Raw genomic sequence first — 21,947 nt, forward strand, 5'->3', positions numbered from 1 at the left:
CGAGGACCCATTCAATCACACTTGCATGTTGCGCTTCATGCAGCTTTTTGCTGGACAACCGCCACCGCTGGATCCCAAATGGAGTGTTGGTGACGACTTCCGCCTGGTGGATCCTTGGCGGGACGGCTCCCACATTGGAGCTCCAGCATCCTCAAGGAACTATGGACTGCAACCGGGAGGGCTCTCTCCTCCTCGTCAGAACCGACAGCGAGCTCCCCGTCGATAGTTTTAGGTCGACCAAACTTAGGTTCACAGCTAGCCATGCTGGAGACGACCGGAAATGATGGAAAGGGATAGAGTGGAGTGAACTAAAACTGAAGTAGAGTGACACAAATAGCTAGGGTTTTATTCAAGGTGGGGAATGGGACAAGATTGTGTGAGGTCGAGATAGGTCTGTCCAACATGGGGAACGTGCCCGGGTGAGTTCAAGCGACCACATATCCACCCCACGTATGGGCTCTTTGATGATGTTTTTGGATTCACACGATGCTCGAGCTGTCTGTGTGAGCGTCTAGGGAAAAGTGGGGTGCGGTTGCAGATGCTCTGAGGCGGCGCCATGACAACTTGTGGATTGGAACAGTAAAATCGATGAACCATCATCAACTAGCCGGCACTGTTGTGCGGTTATGCTACTCTAGCTGCATCTGCCCACTTCCAATCTGGGCTCAAACAAAACACTAAAGTCTCATGCAGAAGTCCTTCCCCTAGCTAGGCTAGGGTTCCCCTTCTCCCCTGGCGACTTGCTAGGGTTCCCAAAAATCCACCCAACCCATACCAATTTCTCACGCTAGATCACTCATGTAGCGACCCTAGCGTGATTCCATCAAACTCCAGCGCCCGTAGGAGTGTCGGCATGTCTGAGGAGAGAGTAGATCCCCCCCCCCCCCGCCGCAGGTCCTTCTGCGGCTGGCGGCGATGGAGGTGAAAACGCATCTGATTACAAGGCGAATTTGGAGGACAGATTTGAAGGCCTGAAGTTGCATGGTGAAGAAGAAGAAGAGCTAGATCTATCCGGCGAAGTTGATGAACTAATCAGGGACACAAGGTGGATAGCGATATTTAGGGTTCATACCCAAAAACCCTTTAGCCATGTAGCCCTGTGCAAAACGATGAGAAACGCCTGGACCCCAGCGCAGGGTGTGACGTTCAAAACTATGAACCCTAATCTCTTCTTGGCGCAGTTTATGTGTTTGGGAGACTAGAATCGGATCATGAATGGTGGCCCGTGGTTGTTCAGGGATTCAGCAGTGCTAATGGAGGAGTATGACGGTATCACGAACATCAATGATTATAAACTGGATAGGATTTCGGTCTGGTCAAGGATTATCGGGATCCCAGATGGGCTGATGAAGAAGAGAGAAGTAGCTGAAAAGATAGCTAAAAAGGTCGGAGTCCCACCGATCAAAGTGGTAGTTAATGAAGGCCAATTAAACCCCACAAAGTATTTGCGGGCAAGGGTGTTTGTAATGCTAAATACACCACTAGTCCGCTTTGTGCCCCTGACTCTCAAGGAACTAAAGAAGTATCCCGTTGAGTACAAAAAGTTGCCTGATTTTTCTGTTATTTGGTGACTGAATGCGGAGATGGAATACATGCGGAGGAAGAATGTGAGTGGGGGGAATGGCTCGTGACAAAGTTTGAGGCTCAGTCTGGTGGTGGAGTCCGAGGTGGTTTTGGTCGAGGCGGTACAGCATGGAGAGGAGGAGGAGCGGGGAGGGGAAGAGGAAACCCCTGTGACCCAAACCCAGAAGAAGGAAGAGAGATGAATCTGGGCAGAGGTACGAGGCAGGGCGTGTGATACGTCTCCAACGTATCTATAATTTTTGATTGCTCCATGCTACTTTATCTACTGTTTTAGGCAATATTGGGCTTTATTATCCACTTTTATATTATTTTTTGGGACTAACCTATTAATCGGAGGCCCAGCACAGATTTGTTGTTTTATGCCTATTTCAGTGTTTCGAGGAAAAGGAATATCAGACGGAGTCAAAACGGAACGAAATCAACTGGAGAAGTTATTTTTGAAAGGAAAGCAACCCAGGGAACTTGAAGTGCACGTCAGGGGAGATACAGGCTGCCCACGAGAGTGGGGGGGCGCCCCCCCTGCCTCGTGGGGCCCCCGTAGCTCCACCGATGTACTCCCTGCACCCATATATACTTACAGAACAGAAGATAGATCGGGAGTTCCGCCGCTGCAAGCCTCTGTAGCCACCAAAAACTAATTGAGACCCTATTCCGGCACCCTGCCGGAGGGGGATCCCATCACCGGAGGCCATCTTCATCATCCCGGAGCTATCCATGACGAGGAGGGAGTAGTTTACCCTCGGGGCTGAGGGTATGTACCAGTAGCTATGTGTTTGATCTCTCTCTCGTGTTCCTCTATGGCACGATCTTGATGTATCCCGAGCTTTGCTATTGTAGTTGGATCTTATGATGTTTCTCCCCCTCTACTCTCTTGTGATGAATTGAGTTTCCCCTTTGAAGTTATCTTATCGGATTGAGTCTTTTATGAGAACACTTGATGTATGTCTTGCGATCCACTTGATGTATGTTTTGGTGATCAACTTGCGGGTTTCGTGACATTGGGAACCTATGCATAGGGGTTGGCACACGTTCTTGACTCTCCGGTAGTGGCTTTGGGGCACTCTTTGAAGTACTTTTATGTTGGTTGGATGAATCTGAGATTGTGTGATGCATATCGTATAATCATGCCCATGGATACTTGAGGTGACAATGGAGTATCTAGGTGACATTAGGGTTTTGGTTGATTTGTGTCTTAAGGTGTTATTCTAGTATGAACTCTATGATGGATTGAATGGAAAGAATAGCTTCATATTATTTTACTACGAACTCTTGAATAGATAGAACAGAAAGAATAACTTTGAGGTGGTTTCGTACCCTACCATAATCTCTATGTTTGTACTCTGCTATTAGTGTCTTTGGAGTGACTCTTTGTTGCATGTTGAGGGCTTGTTATATGATCTATCTATGTTATTATTGTTGAGAGAACTTGCACTAGTGAAAGTATGAACCCTAGGCCTTGTTTCCTATCATTGCAATACCGTTTACGCTCACTTTTATCGCTAGTTACCTTGCTGTTTTTATTATTTCAGATTACAAAAACCTTTATCTACCATATATTTTGCACTTGTATCTTCATCTCTTCGCCGAACTAGTGCACCTATACAATTTACCATTGTATTGGGTGTGTTGGGGACACAAGAGACTCTTTGTTATTTGGTTGCAGGGTTGCTTGAGAGAGACCATCTTCATCCTACGCCTCCTACGGATTGATAAACCTTAGGTCATCCACTTGAGGGAAATTTGCTACTGTCCTACAAACCTGTGCACTTGCAGGCCCAACAACGTCTACAAGAAGAAGGTTGTGTAGTAGACATCAAGCTCTTTTCTGGCGCCGTTGCCGGGGAGGCTCGGTAAGTGAAGGTATATCTGTAGATCTTGCAATCGAATCTTTTTGTTTCTTGTTTTAGCACCAGTTTAGTTTATAAAAGAAAATTACAAAAAATGGAGTTGAGTTTGTCTCATACGCTTCGTCTTTTTAATATCTTTCGTGAGTATGATGGAAAGGAAAATTGTGCTCAAGTGCTAGAAGAAGAATTACATAGAATGTTTGGCATGAAATATGTGAATGATGAGCATGATTGCAATGTTGTTAGTACGAATTCTTTGAATATCCATGATGCTAATGATGATTGCACTAGTTATGATGAAAATATCTCTTATGAGCATGTCAACTTTTGTGGAGTGCATGTTTGCATGAACACACCAAATAGAGAAGATATTTATTGCAAGAGCCATAAGTACTTAGAAACCAAATTGTTGCAAGAAGAGCTAGATGAATGTGCTGAAAGATTCAATATTTTTCGCGCTCCTTGTGAACTTTGCAATGAACATGGTCATTTAAAGCTCCAATGCTATTTGTTTCATGATCAAGTCGTGTCCAAATATTGTGATAATTTGATTACCCTTGAGCATCATAAAGAGCTTAGCCTTCTTTTGGGTTATGAAGAAATGAAACGTATAACTGAGGGTATTCCAAAATTTAATCTTGATAAAATTCTTGATTTTGATCTAGAGAAAATTTATATGTATTGTGCGGAGAATTGCATTGAAAATCCTTATATTGCCAATTACCTAAAGAAAAGAAAGCAAATGGAAGATGAAGAAAACACTAATGAAAGGGAAGAGACTTCCCAATATCCTCCTATTATTTCTTATGATGAATCAGGTAATGAGGAAGAGCTTTCTATTCAACCAATCTCGTCAAGAAGGAGCTCAAAGAGGAAGGTTGAACCTACACATAATGTGAAGAAGAAAAAGAAAAGAAGGAGCAACAAAGGTAGAAAGGTATCCCTCCCAAATAATGTTTCTCCTACTACTCATTGTGATGATGATAATTGCTTTACTATTGGTGCTATCCATATTTTTAATGATGAGAGTGATTATGCTTATGATATGAAAAGGCCCAAGCTTGGGGAAGCTATGTTTAATGAGTATGAAATATTTGAGAATATATTTGCTGAAATTAATGCTTGTACCAAGCTTGGGGATGCTACGTTTAGTGAAGATGATATTTTTAGCATTCCAAGTTTTGATATGCAAAGTTGTTATGATGATAGCATGCCTCCTACCTATGATGATTATATTGATGAAAGTGGGTTTGGAAGAGTGTCAACTTTAGGAAGTAGTGATCCCATTATTTTGGAGGGTGTTGAATCTTATTGTTATGAATATAAAAGTGGACTTGGAAGAGTGTCAACTTTATTTAGTGATTCCACTAATATTGGGAGAGGTTTCAATCGATTATGATGAGAACGAAGTTGCTACTTATGATGATTATTGTGATGAAACTTATGCTATAAAAAGTAGTGATGATTATATTTACAAACCTTTTCATGATTATGATTACCCTTTTTCTGAACATTACTCTTTTAATGTGGAAACAACTTTTAGTGTTCAAGTCTCTTATGATACTCCCACTATTCCGAATGAGAAGAATTTTGCTTATGTGGAGAGTAGTAAATTTTCTATGCTTGTAGATCATGAAAAGAATGCCTTAGGTGATGGTTATATTGTTGAATTCATTCATGATGCTACTAAAAATTATTATGAGAGAGGAACATATGCTTGTAGGAATTGCAATAATGTCAAGTTTCCTCTCTATTTGCTTAAAGTTTTGAAGCTATGCTTGTTTTACCTTCCTATGCTTGTTGATTATTGTTCCCCTAAGTTGTTTGCTCACAAAATCCCTATGCATAGGAAGTGGGTTAGACTTAAATGTGCTAGTCATATGCTTCATGATGCTCCCGTTATGTTTCAATTCTTATCTTTTATGTGAGCATCATTGTCATCATCATGCCTAGCTAAAAAGGCATTAAAAAAAGCGTTTGTTGGGAGACAACCCAATATTTATCCTTACTGTTTTTATGTGTCCACGTGATTATGCTACTGTAGTAATCATGTTTTATAGCTTTTGTTTCAATAAAGTGCCAAGTAGAACCTTTGGGAAGACTTGGGTGAAGTTTATGTGATCTTGCTGTGAAAAACAGAAACTTTAGCGCTCACGATATTAGCTGCCATTTTTTACTGGAGAGTGATTTTAGGTTGATTCTTTCTTCATATGATTAATATACAAATTTCTCAGGTCCAGCAATTTATTTCATAATTTTTGGGATTCCATAGGTACACGTTTGATACAGATTACTACAGACTATTCTGTTTTTGACAGATTCTGTTTTGTATGTGTTGTTTGCTTATTTTGATGCATCTATGAGTAGTATTAAGTGGTATCAACCATAGAGAAGTTAGAATAAAGTAGATATTACACCAATATGAATTTAGAATGAGTTCATTACAGTACCTAAGTGGTGGTTTTATTTTCTTATACTAACGGAGCTTACGAGTTTTGTGTTGAGTTTTGTGTGGTTGAACTTTTCAAGTTTTGGGTACAGATTCGATGGACTATGGAATAAGGAGTGGTAAGAGCCTAAGCTTGGGGATGCCCAAGGCACCCCAAGGTAATATTCAATGACAACCAAGAGCCTAAGCTTGGGGATGCCCCAGAAGGCATCCCCTCTTTCGTCTTCGTTCATCGGTAACTTTACTTGGAGCTATATTTTTATTCACCACATGATATGTGTTTTGCTTGGAGCGTCATTTTATTTTGTTAGTTTTTTTCTTGCTGTTAGTTATAATAATGTTTTGCATCTTTAGTTTCAATAAAAAAGTCAAGGATAGCCTTTGCCATGCTTATTTTGCTTGTATACATGTTGCTGTTTGAAAACAGAAAGTTTACCGCTGTTGCAAAAATTCCCTAGAAAAGTCAGAGAATGGTATAACACTGAATATTTTTGCATATTAAGCTCTGATAAATGTATTACAGTGGGAATTTTAGTTCATAATTTTTGGAGTCAGGGAAGTATTGATACTCTTGCATTCTTTACAGACTGTACTGTTTTGGCAGATTGCTGATTATGGTTGCATTGTTTGCATATGTTTACTTGCTTAATGATTCTATTTGAGGATAGGAGTATTAAATATACAGAGGCATTTAGTATGCAATGTTGAATAATAATTTTAGTGATTTGTTACAGTAGAAAATGATAAGGTTTTGCATTGGTTTATACTAACCTATCTCACGAGTTCTTGTTGAGTTTGTTGTGAATGAAGCTTTTGATAAAAAGAGAAACCATGATATGAGAGAAATTAAGGAGACACAAAAGTTCAAGCTTTGGTATGCCAAAGGCACGCCAAGATAATATTTCAATAAGTCTCAAGCATCTAAGCTTGGGGATGCCCCGGTAGGCATCCCACCTTTCTTCTTCAACAACTTTCGGTTAGTATCGGTTGAGCCTAAGTTTTTGCTTCTTCACATGAGTTGTGCTATCGTTGCAATGTAGTTTTCTTTAGCTTTGCTTGCTGTTTGAATAAAGTATCAAGATCTGAAATTATTAAATGGGAGAGTCTTCACATAGTTGCATAATTATTCGACTACTCATTGATCTTCACTTATATCTTTCGGAGTAGTTTGTCATTTGCTCTAGTGCTTTACTTATATCTTTTAGAGAATGGTGGTAGTTTTATTTTGAAGAAATATCTGAACTCTCATGCTTAACTTATATTATTTTGAGAGTCGTTAATAGCATGGTAATTTGCTTAATATTAATCTACTTGGTATTCAAGATATGTGAAACTTTCTTTTGAGTGCGTTGAATACTAAGATAAGTTTGATGCTTGATAATTGTTTTGAGATATGGAGGTGATAATATTAAAGTCATGCTAGTTGGGTGATTATGAATTTAAAGAAAGCTTGTGTTGAAGTTAGCAAGTCCCGTAGCATGCACGTATGGTTAAACTTGTGTAACAAATTTGAAACATGAAGTGTACCTGGCTTGTGCATCCTTATGAGTGGCGGTCGGGGACGAGCGATGGTCTTTTCCTACCAATCTATCCCCCTAGGAGCATGCACGTAGTACTTGATTTTTGATAACTTCTAAATCTTTGCAATAAGTATATGAGTTCTTTTGACTAATATTGAGTCCATGGATTATACGCACTCTCACCTTTCCGCCTTTGCTAGCCTCTCTAATACCGCGCACTTTTTGCCGGTATCATACACCCACCATATACCTTCCTCAAAAAAACCACCATACCTACCTATTATGGCATTTCCATAGCCATTCCGAGATATATTGCCATGCAACTTTCCACCATTCCGTTCATATGACATACATTACTTTTGTCATATTGCTTTTTGCATGAACTTGTAGTTGACATTGTATTTGTGGCAAGGCCGCCTTCATAATTTTCATACATGTCGCTCTTGATTCATTGCATATCCCGGTACACCGCCGGAGGCATTCATATAGAGTCATATTTTGTTCTAAGTATCGAGTTGTAATTGTTGAGTTGTAAGAAAAATAAAAGTGTGATGATCATCATTATTAGAGCATTGTCCCAGTGAGGAAAGGATGATGGAGACTATGATTCCCCCATAAGTCGGGATGAGACTCCGGACGAAAAAAAAGGGTGGCCATAAAAAAAGAAGAGAAAAGGCCCAAATAAAAAAAAGAGAAAAAGAGAGAAGGGACAATGCTACTATCCTTTTACCACACTTGTGCTTCAAAGTAGCACCATGATCTTCATAATAAGAGAGTCTCATATGTTGTCACTCTCATATACTAGTGGGAATTCTTCATTATAGAACTTGGCTTGTATATTCCAATGATGGGCTTCCTCAAAAGTGCCCTAGGTCTTTGTGAGCAAGCAAGTTGGATGCATACCCACTTAGTTTCTTTTGTTGAGCTTTCATATACTTATAGCTCTAGTGCATCTGTTGCATGGCAATCCCTACTCACTCACATTGATATCTATTGGTGGGCATCTCCATAGCCCGTTGATACGCCTAGTTGATGTGAGACTATCTTCTCCTTTTTGTCTTCTCCACACAATCCCCATCATCATATTCTATTCCACCCATAGTGCTATATCCATGGCTCACTCTCATGTATTGCGTGAAGGTTGAAAAAGTTTGAGATTATTTAAGTATGAAACAATTGCTTGGCTTGTCATCGGGGGTATAGAAGTTGGGAACATCTTTGTGTGACGAAAATGAAGCATAGCCTAACTATATGATTTTGTAGGGATGAACTTTCTTTTGCCATGCTATTTTGAGAAGACATGATTGCTTTGATTAGTATGCTTGAAGTATTATTATTTTTATGTCAATATGAACTTTTGTCTTGAATCTTTCGGATCTGAATATTCATGCCAAAATTAAGAAGATTTACATTGAAATTATGCCAAAGTATCACTCCGCATCAAAAATTCTTTTTTATCATTTACCTACTCGAGGACGAGCAGGAATTAAGCTTGGGGATGCTTGATACGTCTCCAACGTATCTATAATTTTTGATTGCTCCATGCTACTTTATCTACTGTTTTAGGCAATTTGGGCTTTATTATCCACTTTTATATTTTTTTGGGGACTAACCTATTAACCGGAGGCCCAACCCAAATTTGCTTTTTATGCCTATTTCAGTGTTTCGAGGAAAAGGAATATCACAGGGAGTCAAAACGGAACGAAATCAACTGGAGAAGTTATTTTTGGAAGGAAAGCAACCCAGGGAACTTGGAGTGCACGTCAGGGGAGATACGGGCTGCCCACGAGGGTGGGGCGCGCCCCTGCCTCGTGGGGCCCCCGTAGCTCCACCGACGTACCCCCTGCACCCATATATACTCTTGTACCCTAAAACTTCCAGAACAGAAGATAGATCGAGAGTTCCACCGCCGCAAGCCTCTATAGCCACCAAAACCCAATCGGGACCCTGTTCCGGCACCCTGCCGGAGGGGGATCTCATCACCGGAGGCCATCTTCATCATCCCGGCACTATCCATGACGAGGAGGGAGTAGTTCACCCTCGGGGCTGAGGGTATGTACCAGTAGCTATGTGTTTGATCTCTCTCTCGTGTTCTCTCTCGTGTTTCTCTATGGCACGATCTTGATGTATCCCGAGCTTTGCTATTGTAGTTGGATCTTATGATGTTTCTCCCCCTCTACTCTCTTGTGATGAATTGAGTTTCCCCTTTGAAGTTATCTTATCGGATTGAGTCTTTTATGAGAACACTTGATGTATGTCTTGCGATCCACTTGATGTATGTTTTGGTGATCAACTTGCGGGTTTCGTGACATTGGGAACCTATGCATAGGGGTTGGCACACGTTCTTGACTCTCCAGTAGTGGCTTTGGGGCACGCTTTGAAGTACTTTTATGTTGGTTGGATGAATCTGAGATTGTGTGATGCATATCGTATAATCATGCCCATGGATACTTGAGGTGACAATGGAGTATCTAGGTGACATTAGGGTTTTGGTTGATTTGTGTCTTAAGGTGTTATTCTAGTATGAACTCTATGATGGATTGAGCGGAAAGAATAGCTTCATGTTATTTTACTACGAACTCTTGAATAGATAGAACAGAAAGGATAACTTTGAGGTGGTTTCGTACCCTACCATAATCTCTATGTTTGTTCTCCGCTATTAGTGTCTTTGGAGTGACTCTTTGTTGCATATTGAGGGCTTGTTATATGATCTATCTATGTTATTATTGTTGAGAGAACTTGCACTAGTGAAAGTATGAACCCTAGGCCTTGTTTCCTATCATTGCAATACCATTTACGCTCACTTTTATCGCTAGTTACCTTGCTGTTTTTATTATTTCATATTATATAAACCTTTATCTACCATCTATTTTGCACTTGTATCTTCATCTCTTCGCCGAACTAGTTCACCTATACAATTTACCATTATATTGGGTGTGTTGGGGACACAAGAGACTCTTTGTTATTTGGTTGCAGGGTTGCTTGAGAGAGACCATCTTCATCCTACGCCTCCTACGGATTGATAAACCTTAGGTCATCCACTTGAGGGAAATTTGCTGCTGTCCTACAAACCTGTGCACTTGCAGGCCCAACAACGTCTACAAGAAGAAGGTTGTGTAGTAAACATCAGCGTGCCAATGCCAACAACAAGGAAAAGACTTGTTGGGTCGGATGGCACTTTCATAAAACATAACGAGTAGCCATCTTCCTCAACAGGTGTCGTGGCTGAGCGAGTTTTGCAGCTAGAAGGAGCACCCAGTGTTCCGGTGGACAAGAGCTTGATGACTACACCATAGAAGGTGCATGATCCAAAGAGACAGAGAACTGAGGAAGGGGAAATTATGACCTCAACAATAGGAAACAAGGATACTGAAATGGGATCGGCGACCCCTCGCGAAGGGGATCGCCGACCCCTCGCGAAGGGGATCGCCGGGCATAATGAAAACCCTCTGTTGGAACTGCCGTGGGATGGCCAGTACCACGGCAGTTAGAGCGCTTCTGGACATTCAGAAGCAATGGGGCCCGGATGTGATCTTCCTGTCTGAGACACATCCAAATAAAGCAAAGGCAGAAAAATTGATGAGGAAACTGCGGATGGATAGGATTTAAGTTTATGAAAGTGACGGTGCTAGCGGAGGGTTGTTGTTAACTTGGCGCAGCCCGGTTGTGATACAAGCCCTGAGTATACAGAAAAATTGCATTAATGTGGCTATAGATGGCCCTGGAGAAGCTATGTGGAGATTGACTGGGTTCTATGGTGAGCCCAAGTGGGAAGACAAACATCTATCTTGGGAGTACTTGAGATCTTTAAGGCCGCAGATGAATGGCCCATGGGTGGTCCTTGGGGATTTTAATGATATCTTATACTCCCATGAGAAAGAAGGAGGGGCTCCACGCCCAAATCAAATGATGCAAAATTTCAGAGATGCGCTCGTGGATTGCCAGCTAGAGGACATGGGATATAAGGGCGAAATTTTTACTTGGAGAAGGAGGAGACTGAGGGAAAGATTAGACAAAGGTGTACGTAATGGAGCGTTCCATGCACTTTTTCCAAATGCAACTATCACCAATGTTGAACACTCTAAATCGGACCATCTTCCTTTGGTCCTGGACTCGGAAGGTGATAGTAATGATGTCCAACGTCCTCCTGACGGAACCCGTCGCTTTGAGGCAAGATGACTGCAGGAAAATGATGTTACGGAGCGGGTCACTGATGCCTGGGAGAACACGAGTGAACAGGACTCGTTCGCGGCGCGAACAACAGCAGTACACAAGGAGTTGCACTCTTGGGATCGGACAGTGTTGTGTGCACCGCAACGCCGTCTGAAGAAACTCAAGGCGGAGCTTGAAAGTTTGCGGTCGGGGACCCTTACTGACGAGGCGGCAGACCGGCAACGAGAAATTCTAATACTTATTGAAGAAACTCTAGAGAAGGAGGAAATATATTGGGTGCAAAGGAACCGTGCCAACTGGCTAAAGTATGGGGATCGAAACACAAACTTCTTCAACAACTTTGCGACGGCCAGAAGAAGAAGGAATCAGATCTGGAAACTTCTTGGAGATGATGGTGTATGGAAGGAAGATGTAGTATCCATGGGAAACCTAATCTCTAATTATTTTAAGTCGTTGTTTACTTCTGAAGTTTTATACCAAACATGGATGTGTTGAATAGAGTGAAAACTAGAGTTTCGGATTATATGAATGAAGCATTGCTTGCACTGTATACGGTCGAGGAGGTGAAAAAGGCACTATTTAGTATCGGCGATCTTAAAGCGCCTGGTCCAGATGGATTGCATGCAATCTTCTAGAAGAGGTTTTGGCCCCTGTTGGGAGATGAACTAGTGACTGAAGTTTTAAACGCAGTAAATAGTGGGGTTATACCGGAAGGCTGGAATTCAACTACTATTGTGCTCATACCCAAAGTGGAAAATGCAGAGAAGATTTCGCAATACAGGCCCATAAGTCTCTGTAACGTTGTATATAAGGTGATCTCTAAACTATTGGCTGCTAGATTAAAAGTTTTCTTACCTGATATTATCAGCGAGACGCAGAGTGCATTTGTGTAGGAGGATTATCACTGACAATGTAATTGTGGCGTATGAATGCTTACACACAATGAAGAAGAGGAAACAAGGGGGAAAGGGCACGTGCGCTGTCAATTTAGATATGCATAAGGCCTATGATTGAGTAGAATGGGTGTTTCTTAAAGCTATCTTGGGTAAACTTGGGTTTGCAGAAAAATGGATTGACTTGATCATGGCTTGTGTGACTTCTGTTGAGTATACGGTGAGGATTAATTCAAATGAAACTACTCCCTTCAAACCAATCAGAGGACTCATGCAGGGGGATCCTCTATCCCCCTACCTCTTTTTGTTATGCGCGGAGGGCCTGTCAGCGTTAATTGATCATGAAGAAGAACAAGGCAGGCTCTTGGGGGTCCAGGTCTATAGGGACTCCCCTAAAATATCACACTTGTTATTTGCGGGCGGCTCATTAATCTTGATGAGAGCTGATTCTGCAAATGCACACTCACTCAAGAGTATATTGGATGATTATTGTTCGGCTTCAGGACAAATAGTGAGTGTGGCTAAATCCTCAATTTTCTTGAGTCCCAATATGGATGTGGATGTCAAAGCCGAGGTATGTCAAATATTAGATATTATGACTGAATCGTTATCGGAGAAATATCTGGAACTGCCGTCTATGATAGGTGTAGACCGAACTGATTGCTTTCTGTACCTTATTGAGAGAATTCAGAAACTGCTAAATGGATGGAAGGAGCGTACCCTATCTTTTGGAGGCAAGGAGGTGCTAATTAAAGCGGTGGCCCAAGCCATCCCTACGTATGCGATGAGTGTTTTCAGATTCCCGAAGAAAAATTGCAAAGGGATCACTGATGCAATGTCGCACTACTAGTGGGGTGATGAGGACGATCAGTGCAAAATGCATTGCGTCGCTTGGTGGAAGATGTGTGTCCCGAAAGTAAAAGGTGGAATGGGGTTTAGAGATATCCATGCTTTCAATCTTGCACTTTTAACAAAACAATGCTGGAGGTTGATTGAGAACTATGAATCGCTCTGTGCAAGAGTGTTGCGTGCACGATACTATCCCACGGGCGATATTCTTAGCTGCACGTTAAAGAAGGGTTCTTCCTATGTTTGGCAGAGCATATTTGCAGGCATACAAACTTTCAAGAAAGGAAACATTTGGAGAGTTGGGGACGGCACAAAGATTGATATTTGGGACGATAGTTGGATACCAAACAGCCCAACAAGAAAGGTATTAACACGACGAGGTAACTATCTATTAACACATGTGAGCGACCTGATAGACCCTATATCAGGTGATTGGGACGAGCAGATTATCAGGGACAACTTGTGGAGAATCGATGCAGATCGTATATTGCAAATTCCCCTATCCCATCATATCTTGGAGGACGCTGTTGCATGGCACTTCACAAAAAATGGAGTCTACAGCATTCGCTCTATCTACTACAGAGAATGGGAAGATCAATATGGTATGCAAGTTGGTGGCGAGGCTGGACAGGCGAGCACACCTGATCATCCGGTTTGGAAGAGGCTGTGGAAATTAAAGCTACCAGGGAAAGTAGAAATCTTCGTCTGGCATTGCTTGCACAACACCATCCCCTTTAAGTGTACATTAGCCAGCAGACACATCCCTATAAGTGGGCAGTGTCCAATTTGCTAGCAGGGGGCGGAAGACATTAAACATGCGCTTTTCACATGCCCCCGTGCTAGGTCGATATGGTCTGAGTTGGGCTTGAAAACTATGATAGATGAGGTGATCCCAATCGACAGATCAGGTGCGAGAGTAATGGAGTCTCTTTTGTGCGATGACAGGTTTCAACGAAAGTATATGGAGGTTATTGATATACCCAAAGTCATAGCTTCTACTAGCTGGTACCTTTGGTGGCAGCGAAGGGAACTGGTAAGAGGTGAACAAGTTCAAAACCCGGTCCGCACAGCTATGACCATCCAGGCCCTATCTCTGAATTTCGTCTGAGCGGCCGGGAAACCGAACCCATTGCCTCGCCAGAATGCTTGGAAGAAGCCACTGTCAGGGATGCATGTACTCAACGTAGATGCGTCGTTTATGGAAGATGATCACTCTGGCTCCTGTGGAATGGTGGTGAGAGACCATAACGGCGGCTTTATAGCAGCTGCAGTAACTCAAATGGCTCATGTTGCGAATGCAGTGGCAGCTGAGGCCGAGGCCATGCACCAGGGAATCATGTTCATACGTGGCCTTGGGTGCGATAGCATTGTGATTCAATCTGATATCTTGATCGTCGTGGATGCATTGAGGCTGAATGAAGGGTATGCTTTGGTGGCTGCGCCAATTCTGGAGGATTGCCGTAATTTACTTAAAGATTTCAGTAGGTCATTATCGAACATTGTAGTAGAGGATCGAACATGGTTGCTCATGAGCTAGCTAGCTTTGGGAGGGGTAATCCACCGACGGCGTGGTCGGATACTCCCCCTTTTTAATTTTGAATGCCTTAGCAGATGTAAGTTTATTATGAGTTAATAAAGCAGCCATGAAGGCCTTCCCCTCAAAAAACAAAAAAAAAAACACTAAAGTCTCGTGCTCTCCAGAGGCTGTCGGTGCGCGAGTTCCTCTGCAGCTCGAACGCTTCATGTGCAATGCATCGCCCGTATCGCACTAATAAATTATACTGGCAAGTGGCAGCATCAACGCGATCGATCGATGGATTCGTCCAGGAGTAGTGCGATTCGTTGCCTCCAGGACAGGACCACGGATTTATTTACCGATCACGTACGTACGCACGCTATAGACACTCTGAAAACTTTGAACACCGTGGCGTGGCAGTAATACTATTTCGTGGCAGACAGACGGCAGAACAATCAATCGGGGCGGGAGTTATACACGTATGAGCAATCGAGCATTACTAATCGCACAGTAGAGTTCAAACGAATCAGTAACTTTAATTTTACGATCGATCCATCGGTACATTGCCTCCAATTACAAACTAGTCATGGATGATTTGCTCAACGGATCATTCTCGGACTGAATCCGGTATAATGAAACCCCAAAACAAGAACCGCCGACGGGAGGAAGAAGAAGAAGAAAATCAATTGAACATGTCTTACAACTTACAAGATCCTACAAAACCGGACGAGCACTCGACGACGACAAACGGCGACGGTGAGGTAGGAGGAAGCTGTACGTCGTGTGTGCCTCTAGCCTCTGCAGCGGGTGATGGAGGAGCAGCCGCGGGAGTAGGGGTTGGCCTGCCCGCCGGGGCGGCAGTTGTAGTAGGACGCGCCGCGCACCGAGCACGGCACGGCGTTGCGCCGCAGCGCGTCGTAGCCGATGTAGCCGCCGCCGCCCAGATGCCTCCGCGGCGTCGCCTCCCGGCCGCACCCCTCCTCGTCCTCCACCCTGCACGCCGTCTGCGTGGCGGCGCCGCCACCGTAATCCTCCCCTGCCCACCCGCTGCTGCCCGCATCGAGCTCGGCTGCGACGACGAGGACGAGGAGCGCGGTAATGGCGACAATGAGCGCGCGGCTCGGCAGCGGCGGCGCCATCTCGCGCACCCTGCCAGATCCTGCGCTCCGGGAGGGCGGGGGTCGACGCTACTAGCTAGCTAGCCTGCGCCGATCGAGCTATGACACTAGCGCAATGCTGCAGTGCTGCTGCCTTTGCTCTTGTGCTTGTGTGTCGACGTGTGGGGTAGTGGCCGTGATGCAGACGTGCAGTGTAGTTAAGATCCCATCAGGACGGTCGCTTAAAGAAATCAGCAGAGTTCTAAATGCGGAGAGGGAGTGAGAATCAATCAATATACGCGGCAATGACTGACTTTTCAACCTGTAATTTCGTAATTTGAAATTTTTAAAAATAAAAACAAGAAAATCCTCATTTCTGGCACGAAGAGGACTGATGTCTTTTGCCTCCTGGTAATCAAGGCAAACGGCTGGCCAGATCCGTGCGGTGTTAATTAGGGCGTCTGGCCGGCCGGAAGAACATGCCAAATTTAAGATCAAATGGCAGTACAACAAAATGTGTGTACTTCGTTGTGATTGTTAATACACGATCCACATGCGCCTCGCTCGATCTAGGACACTGACTTTTCTTGCCTCGATCAAACCTCCAAAGCAAGAACCCTATCCTCACTTGCTACGGAGTGGCTTGCTTAAGTTACTGTGCCCAATGTACTACAAAACCTGTGTGTGGATTCTGGCGATATCTTTAACTGCACTTGTTTACAGTGCCCGGGCGGCAGCGGCTAACGACGACGATCGATCTTGACCGTTAACAACAACATGGTAACATGGCGCGGCAATAGGATACGGGGGAGGTTTTGTCCGCGGGCGCCGCGGGCACGTGAGGGGCAACCATTTCTTAAGCATATCTTGGCTGTATCTGCAGCTGCATACATCCAGCTGAAACACAGCTAGTTATAAGAAATCCGATCTGGGCGACATACACAGACAGGCCTCGCTCGCTCTGACATTTGCATGATGGGCAGATTCAATAAATCTGGGCTTCTAGATGTATACAGCATTATTTGGAGTGCAGAAAGTTTTATTTGTGGATTAATGGATTTGATTTGACCAACCCCAGAGCAAAGATGTATTCTGAAATTCTTGGTTACTGCATCGCCATTAAACTTCACACGCTCCTATGGAGGGGCGTGTCTCAGCAGGTCTAACAACAATGCTTCTGCTAACCGGAGTGTTGGTCTTTCCGAGTACCTAGATGTCCAACAAAACGAGGGTATGAACATATGTGTAGCCAGTGCGGTTTGGAAGATTTCTTCGTAAATAGCCTTCCTTCTCGCGCTCCAGGTGGCCCAAAGAGTCGCCAGCAAGCAGGTGAATTCATCATGCGACAATGATCCATGCATGGACAAGATCCAATTCTTCGCATTCATGGCCTGGTTAGCATACATTTGCTCAACCATCTACTCGGACGAGAGTGACAAGATACAACCGGCCCATTTTCATTCCATCGATCGATAAACCCTAGCTAGGTATTTCATTCGGTCGGGCCAGATTCAAGCCATTGAGCCACATCGAAACCATGGGCTCTGTGACACTAGAAAGGACCGCCGGTGTTTCTATCCAAGACATATTTGATGCTCCTCGCGTCGTAGGCAGTCAATTGCAGCATTTCGTTATTACTTTTATGAAGGCGTTGCATTTTGTATTTCACGCCTATAGCATCAAATAGAGTTGTTTCTGGTAGAAAATACTCACACCATGCTTTCTTGATTCGGAATATGGACGGCCCATGGATGCATAGCACACAGTTTGCGTTTCCGGTTTAACGAAGCTTCCAAGCGGTTTTAGGAAGCTTTTGGCCTTCTTTTTTTCCCTTGTTGGTTTTATCCCCCTAGGGTTTTCTGTTCTTTTGTTTGATTTTTTTATTATATTTTTGTTCTTGTTTTTCTAGTTTATTTTTTTATTTGACAAAAAATTCTTGAATATTTTAAAATTTGTTAACATTTTTTAGATTCATAAACATTTTCCACAAGGGATAAGATTGTTTCAAATCCAAAAATAATAATCAAGTTCATGAAGTTTTACCAAATTCTTGAACTCTTTCTCCAAACCGATGAATATTTTTCAAAACTCAAAGACATTTATTCAAATTCATGAACGTTTTTGAATTAAAAAATCATGAATATTTATTAAAACTCACAATTTTTTTGAATTCGTGAAATTTAAAATCAACGAATATTTTTGTTCTCACCAAAAACTTATGAATTTTTTTTAAAAAGGTAGTTGGTTTTTATTCAAACGAGATGGTGGGTTTTGTTTCTGCAGCGAGTGAAAGGAAAAATGTCAACCAACAAGGAGAACTCATTTATTCACGCGATGCTCGTGGATGAGCTCACAGCTCTGGAAATTCACCATGTTTTAATTCATGTGTCAAAATTCAAAGGCAATACGAAGGTGATATGGAGGATCAATGAGCCATACATGTCGACCACTATCAAGGGTAGTAGCCATTCTAGCTAGTCTATGCGCCTCACCATTATTCGTGTGATACTCGTGGATGAGCTCACAGATCTGGAAATTCCGCTTCTTATCGTTCATCTCCTGCACAATCGTGCAATACTTTAGGTTGTTGATTACTCTCAGACAGTCAGATGCAATGCGAACTTTGTTCACGACGAAATGCTCGGCGAGGGCGAGGGCCTCCCTGCATGCATACGCTTCGCACCAGTTAACGAGTCGGTGCTGACATGTAGCTTGCGTGGGCTGGCCCACCAGCACCCTCTCTTGCTCTTGCACCAAATGATCGCTACTTGCCCTAAAAAACAATCACTGTTGCTAAAAAAACAATCGAAAACAATGGTCGCATGCCTACCATTTGACTATTGATTAGGGCCATTGACTTTATATTAAATTGTTCATGAAATTAAAATATTCATGGATTTGAAAAGAGTTACGAGTCCAAACGTGTTCACAAATTTGAGAACAATGTATGTGGATTTGAAAAAAAAAATCATGAATTTGAAAAGAGTTCATGAATATTAAAAAAATATTTGCGGATTTGAAAAATGATCATGGATTTGAAAAAGATCACGCATGTGAAAAAAACTCATCAATTTGAAAAAAGTTCACGTATTCAAAAAAAATCATGGATTTTGAAAAAGTTCAAGCATTTGAAAAGCTCAAGAATATATGAAAAGATTCATGGTTTTGAATAAATTTCATGGATTTAAAAAATGTTCATGCATTTGAAAAATTTCACAAATTAAGAAAATGTTTATGGATTTGAAAATGTTCGTGCATTTGAAAATTTTCATGAATTTAAAAAATCTTCATGAATTTAAAAAAGTTCATGAATTAGGAAAATGTTTTTGGATTTGAAAAAATTATGGAACGAGTAAATAAAAAGAAAAAGTGAAAAGGAAATAAAGAAATGGAGACAAAAAACAAAAGCAAAAAAGAAACAGAACATAAACAGTAAAAAGAAACATGAACAAGAAAACAAATAACAAAAAAGTCAGTCGAAAAGCTTTTAGAAGCTTCCCAAAACCGGCAGAAGGTAACATTCTTCACGTAATATGGGCTGGCCTAGTTGCTTAAAGATGGTGTGCGCCGCATACTATCTATGTAAGGATCCAACGCCCGAAACGCGATATAGGATCTGCAGCCAATGAGCGTCTGAGCACAACAACCGAATAAGCTACTAGGCATTCAAAATGCAGCCCAGAACAACCGCGCCAAATAAACATGGCAAAAAAAATGACACTCCAAAATGTTATTTTCAAACCTATTTTGAAGCATCAATTTTGTTTTTTGTCACAATTTTCACAAATGTCATATGGAGATGAAATATTGCAAGCCAAGAAATATTTTATCAACGTTTCACACAAAAGAAAAATCAGTTTTTTTTTATTTTTTCTTGTTTTAATGTTCATCCGAGCTCACATGAGCTCGGGGTGTAGAACATGTTGAAATATGAGATGGGCCTAGAGCCCATATGACAATTTCAGATTTAATCTCAAAGGGCCCATGTAGATGGCATGACAAGGTGGTGGGAAGTTTTAGTCCCACCATGCTAGTGGAAGGAGAGTTGGAGTGGTTTATAAGAGATTCTCTCCCTCATGCTATTGGAGCTTGAGAAGAAAAGAAGCCCTCGCGCACTCCTCCTCCTCTGCTCGCCTCGTCATGACGCGCCGCGCCGCGCCGCGGGTTGCGGGATTGAGCCGAGCTCACTCCTATGCGCTTCTTTTTGTCGGTCAGGAACGGAGAGTCTTTGAGGCCACGATCTGAGACGTCGGATCATGGGCTACCGACTTGGACGTGGGTTCAGCCCACGTCTGCGCGGCCGCACATATATATGTGGGGCGCTGCCAACCCTAGCCGCCGCAAAACAGAACGCATCTACGCCTCCACGCCCACGTCGTTCCTCTGCTGCTGCTGCCGCCGGCGACTCCATCCCGTTCACCGCGTACACGGTTGACGGGAGAGCAGGCCTCCGAAACCCCGCCTCTCCGGATCCTGTACGGGAGAGGGGCGATTAGGTTTTTGGGTAGCGACTACGCGACTGCTCGCTTCTGTTCATCCACGTCCGCATCACCTTCGTCGTCACCATGTCGACCGACACCGACCGTGCCGCCGCTGAGAAGGCCGAGGCCGACAAGAAGGCCGCCGAGGATGCCGCGGCTGCTGCCACCGTCACCGTCGCCGCGTGGCCGATTGGAGGGTATACATCGCTTATCCCTCTCGTGTTTCTTTTTGTTGTAACAGTACTAGCGATATGCGTAGATGTTTCTACTATGTGCGTAGTACATGCTCTGTTAGATTGTAATCAGTGTGTTCAGGGACGATTTCAAGGGGGGACGAGGGGGGGCGAGACCCCCCCTATCGATCACGGCGCCCCTTGATAGCGATTAGGTATAGCAGCTTTTTTTGGGTACGTAGACGATTTGTGGCTTGTCTCGCCCCCCCTGTGGCTCCCATAGTCAAAGGCTCAAAGCCCATGAACGACTTATACTATGCAATTAGTAGTAATCCGTGGGAGAGAAGGCCCAAATATCAGTAGAAGGAATAAATAAAAAGCCCACAATGAAAGAGAAGGGCCCTGGCTCAAGACGCACGTACTACACAAACACAATTAGACGATCTGCTAGTTCTTGCGATCTCACGGTAGTTCTATCTCCTCTAATCGCTTTGTTTTGATCTGCTAGTTCTTGCGATCCGAAACACCTGCTCGCTGCAGCCGGCCGCCTTGTAGATCGGCTACCGTCGAGAAGGGAAGGCGACCGGGAAGCGCTGCCGCACTGATTCACATGTGCATTGGCCGGCTGCTCGGATGAGGAAAAAAGGTTAGTTTATTTCAGGATTAGATTAGTTTGTGCCTTAGAGAGGTAGAACGATAGACTTTGAGAACTAATTACAATTTTCTAGATTGTCTAATTGTGTTTGTGTAGACTTGAAGAGGAAGATAGCTCGATCAATTCATAAAATTTCCGAGCCAATTGGTTCATGGCTTCATGCTTTCAGCTATGTGAACATGACGTCTTCTATGCTCGATGGTACGACCTCTCTCATCAACTTCAACTTCAAATCTCTCAAACAAATTGTCTAACATGAATGATCCTTGGTTAATGCACATGAAAATTGGATTAGAATCAATATAGGTAATACAGTGTACCTAATTTTGCTATATTAAATTAAAAAACTGATCTGCCTTGTCAAAGATGGGCAATTTGGTAGTCTTCTTCTAGTATTTACATCAATGAAAACATGATTTCAGTGTAAGCCTTTTTCATGGTCTAAATGTTTTATTGCTGCTCATTAGTCTGTAAAAATTCAAGTGTGGAACTCGCCCCCCTTATATAAAATTCCTGGCTCCGTCCCTGAGTGTGTTATCAATGCTGTCAATGTCATGCTCATGTTTTATTCGTGGATTAATTTAATCGAAAAATTGCCTATTTACTCAACGGAACAGCCGCGTCCCTGTAATCTCTTTTTTTCCTCGGTGAAATTGGCCGTCTAACTTCTTTTTTTGGTAAACATCATCCTCCTTTATTCATCGTCACAA

At 42.9% G+C, this 21,947-nt stretch overlaps 1 protein-coding gene across 1 annotated transcript; it reads right to left on the reverse strand.

Moving 5' to 3' along the window:
* Positions 1-15,347: 15,347 nt before the first annotated feature.
* On the reverse strand, positions 15,348-16,074 carry LOC123066332 (rapid alkalinization factor-like). Its single transcript, XM_044489437.1, has one exon. It carries the CDS (start codon positions 15,968-15,970, stop codon positions 15,623-15,625), a length of 348 nt encoding a protein of 115 aa, XP_044345372.1. The 5' UTR covers positions 15,971-16,074; the 3' UTR covers positions 15,348-15,622.
* Positions 16,075-21,947: the final 5,873 nt, after the last annotated feature.

Source organism: Triticum aestivum, chromosome 3B, assembly GCF_018294505.1.
Source record: "Triticum aestivum cultivar Chinese Spring chromosome 3B, IWGSC CS RefSeq v2.1, whole genome shotgun sequence".
In the NCBI taxonomy this organism is placed as follows: domain Eukaryota; kingdom Viridiplantae; phylum Streptophyta; class Magnoliopsida; order Poales; family Poaceae; genus Triticum; species Triticum aestivum.

Coding starts and splice junctions, on each gene's coding strand:
- LOC123066332 (XM_044489437.1), bottom strand. CDS start 15,970: ATGGCGCCGCCGCTGCCGAGCCGCGCGCTCATTGTCGCCATTACCGCG.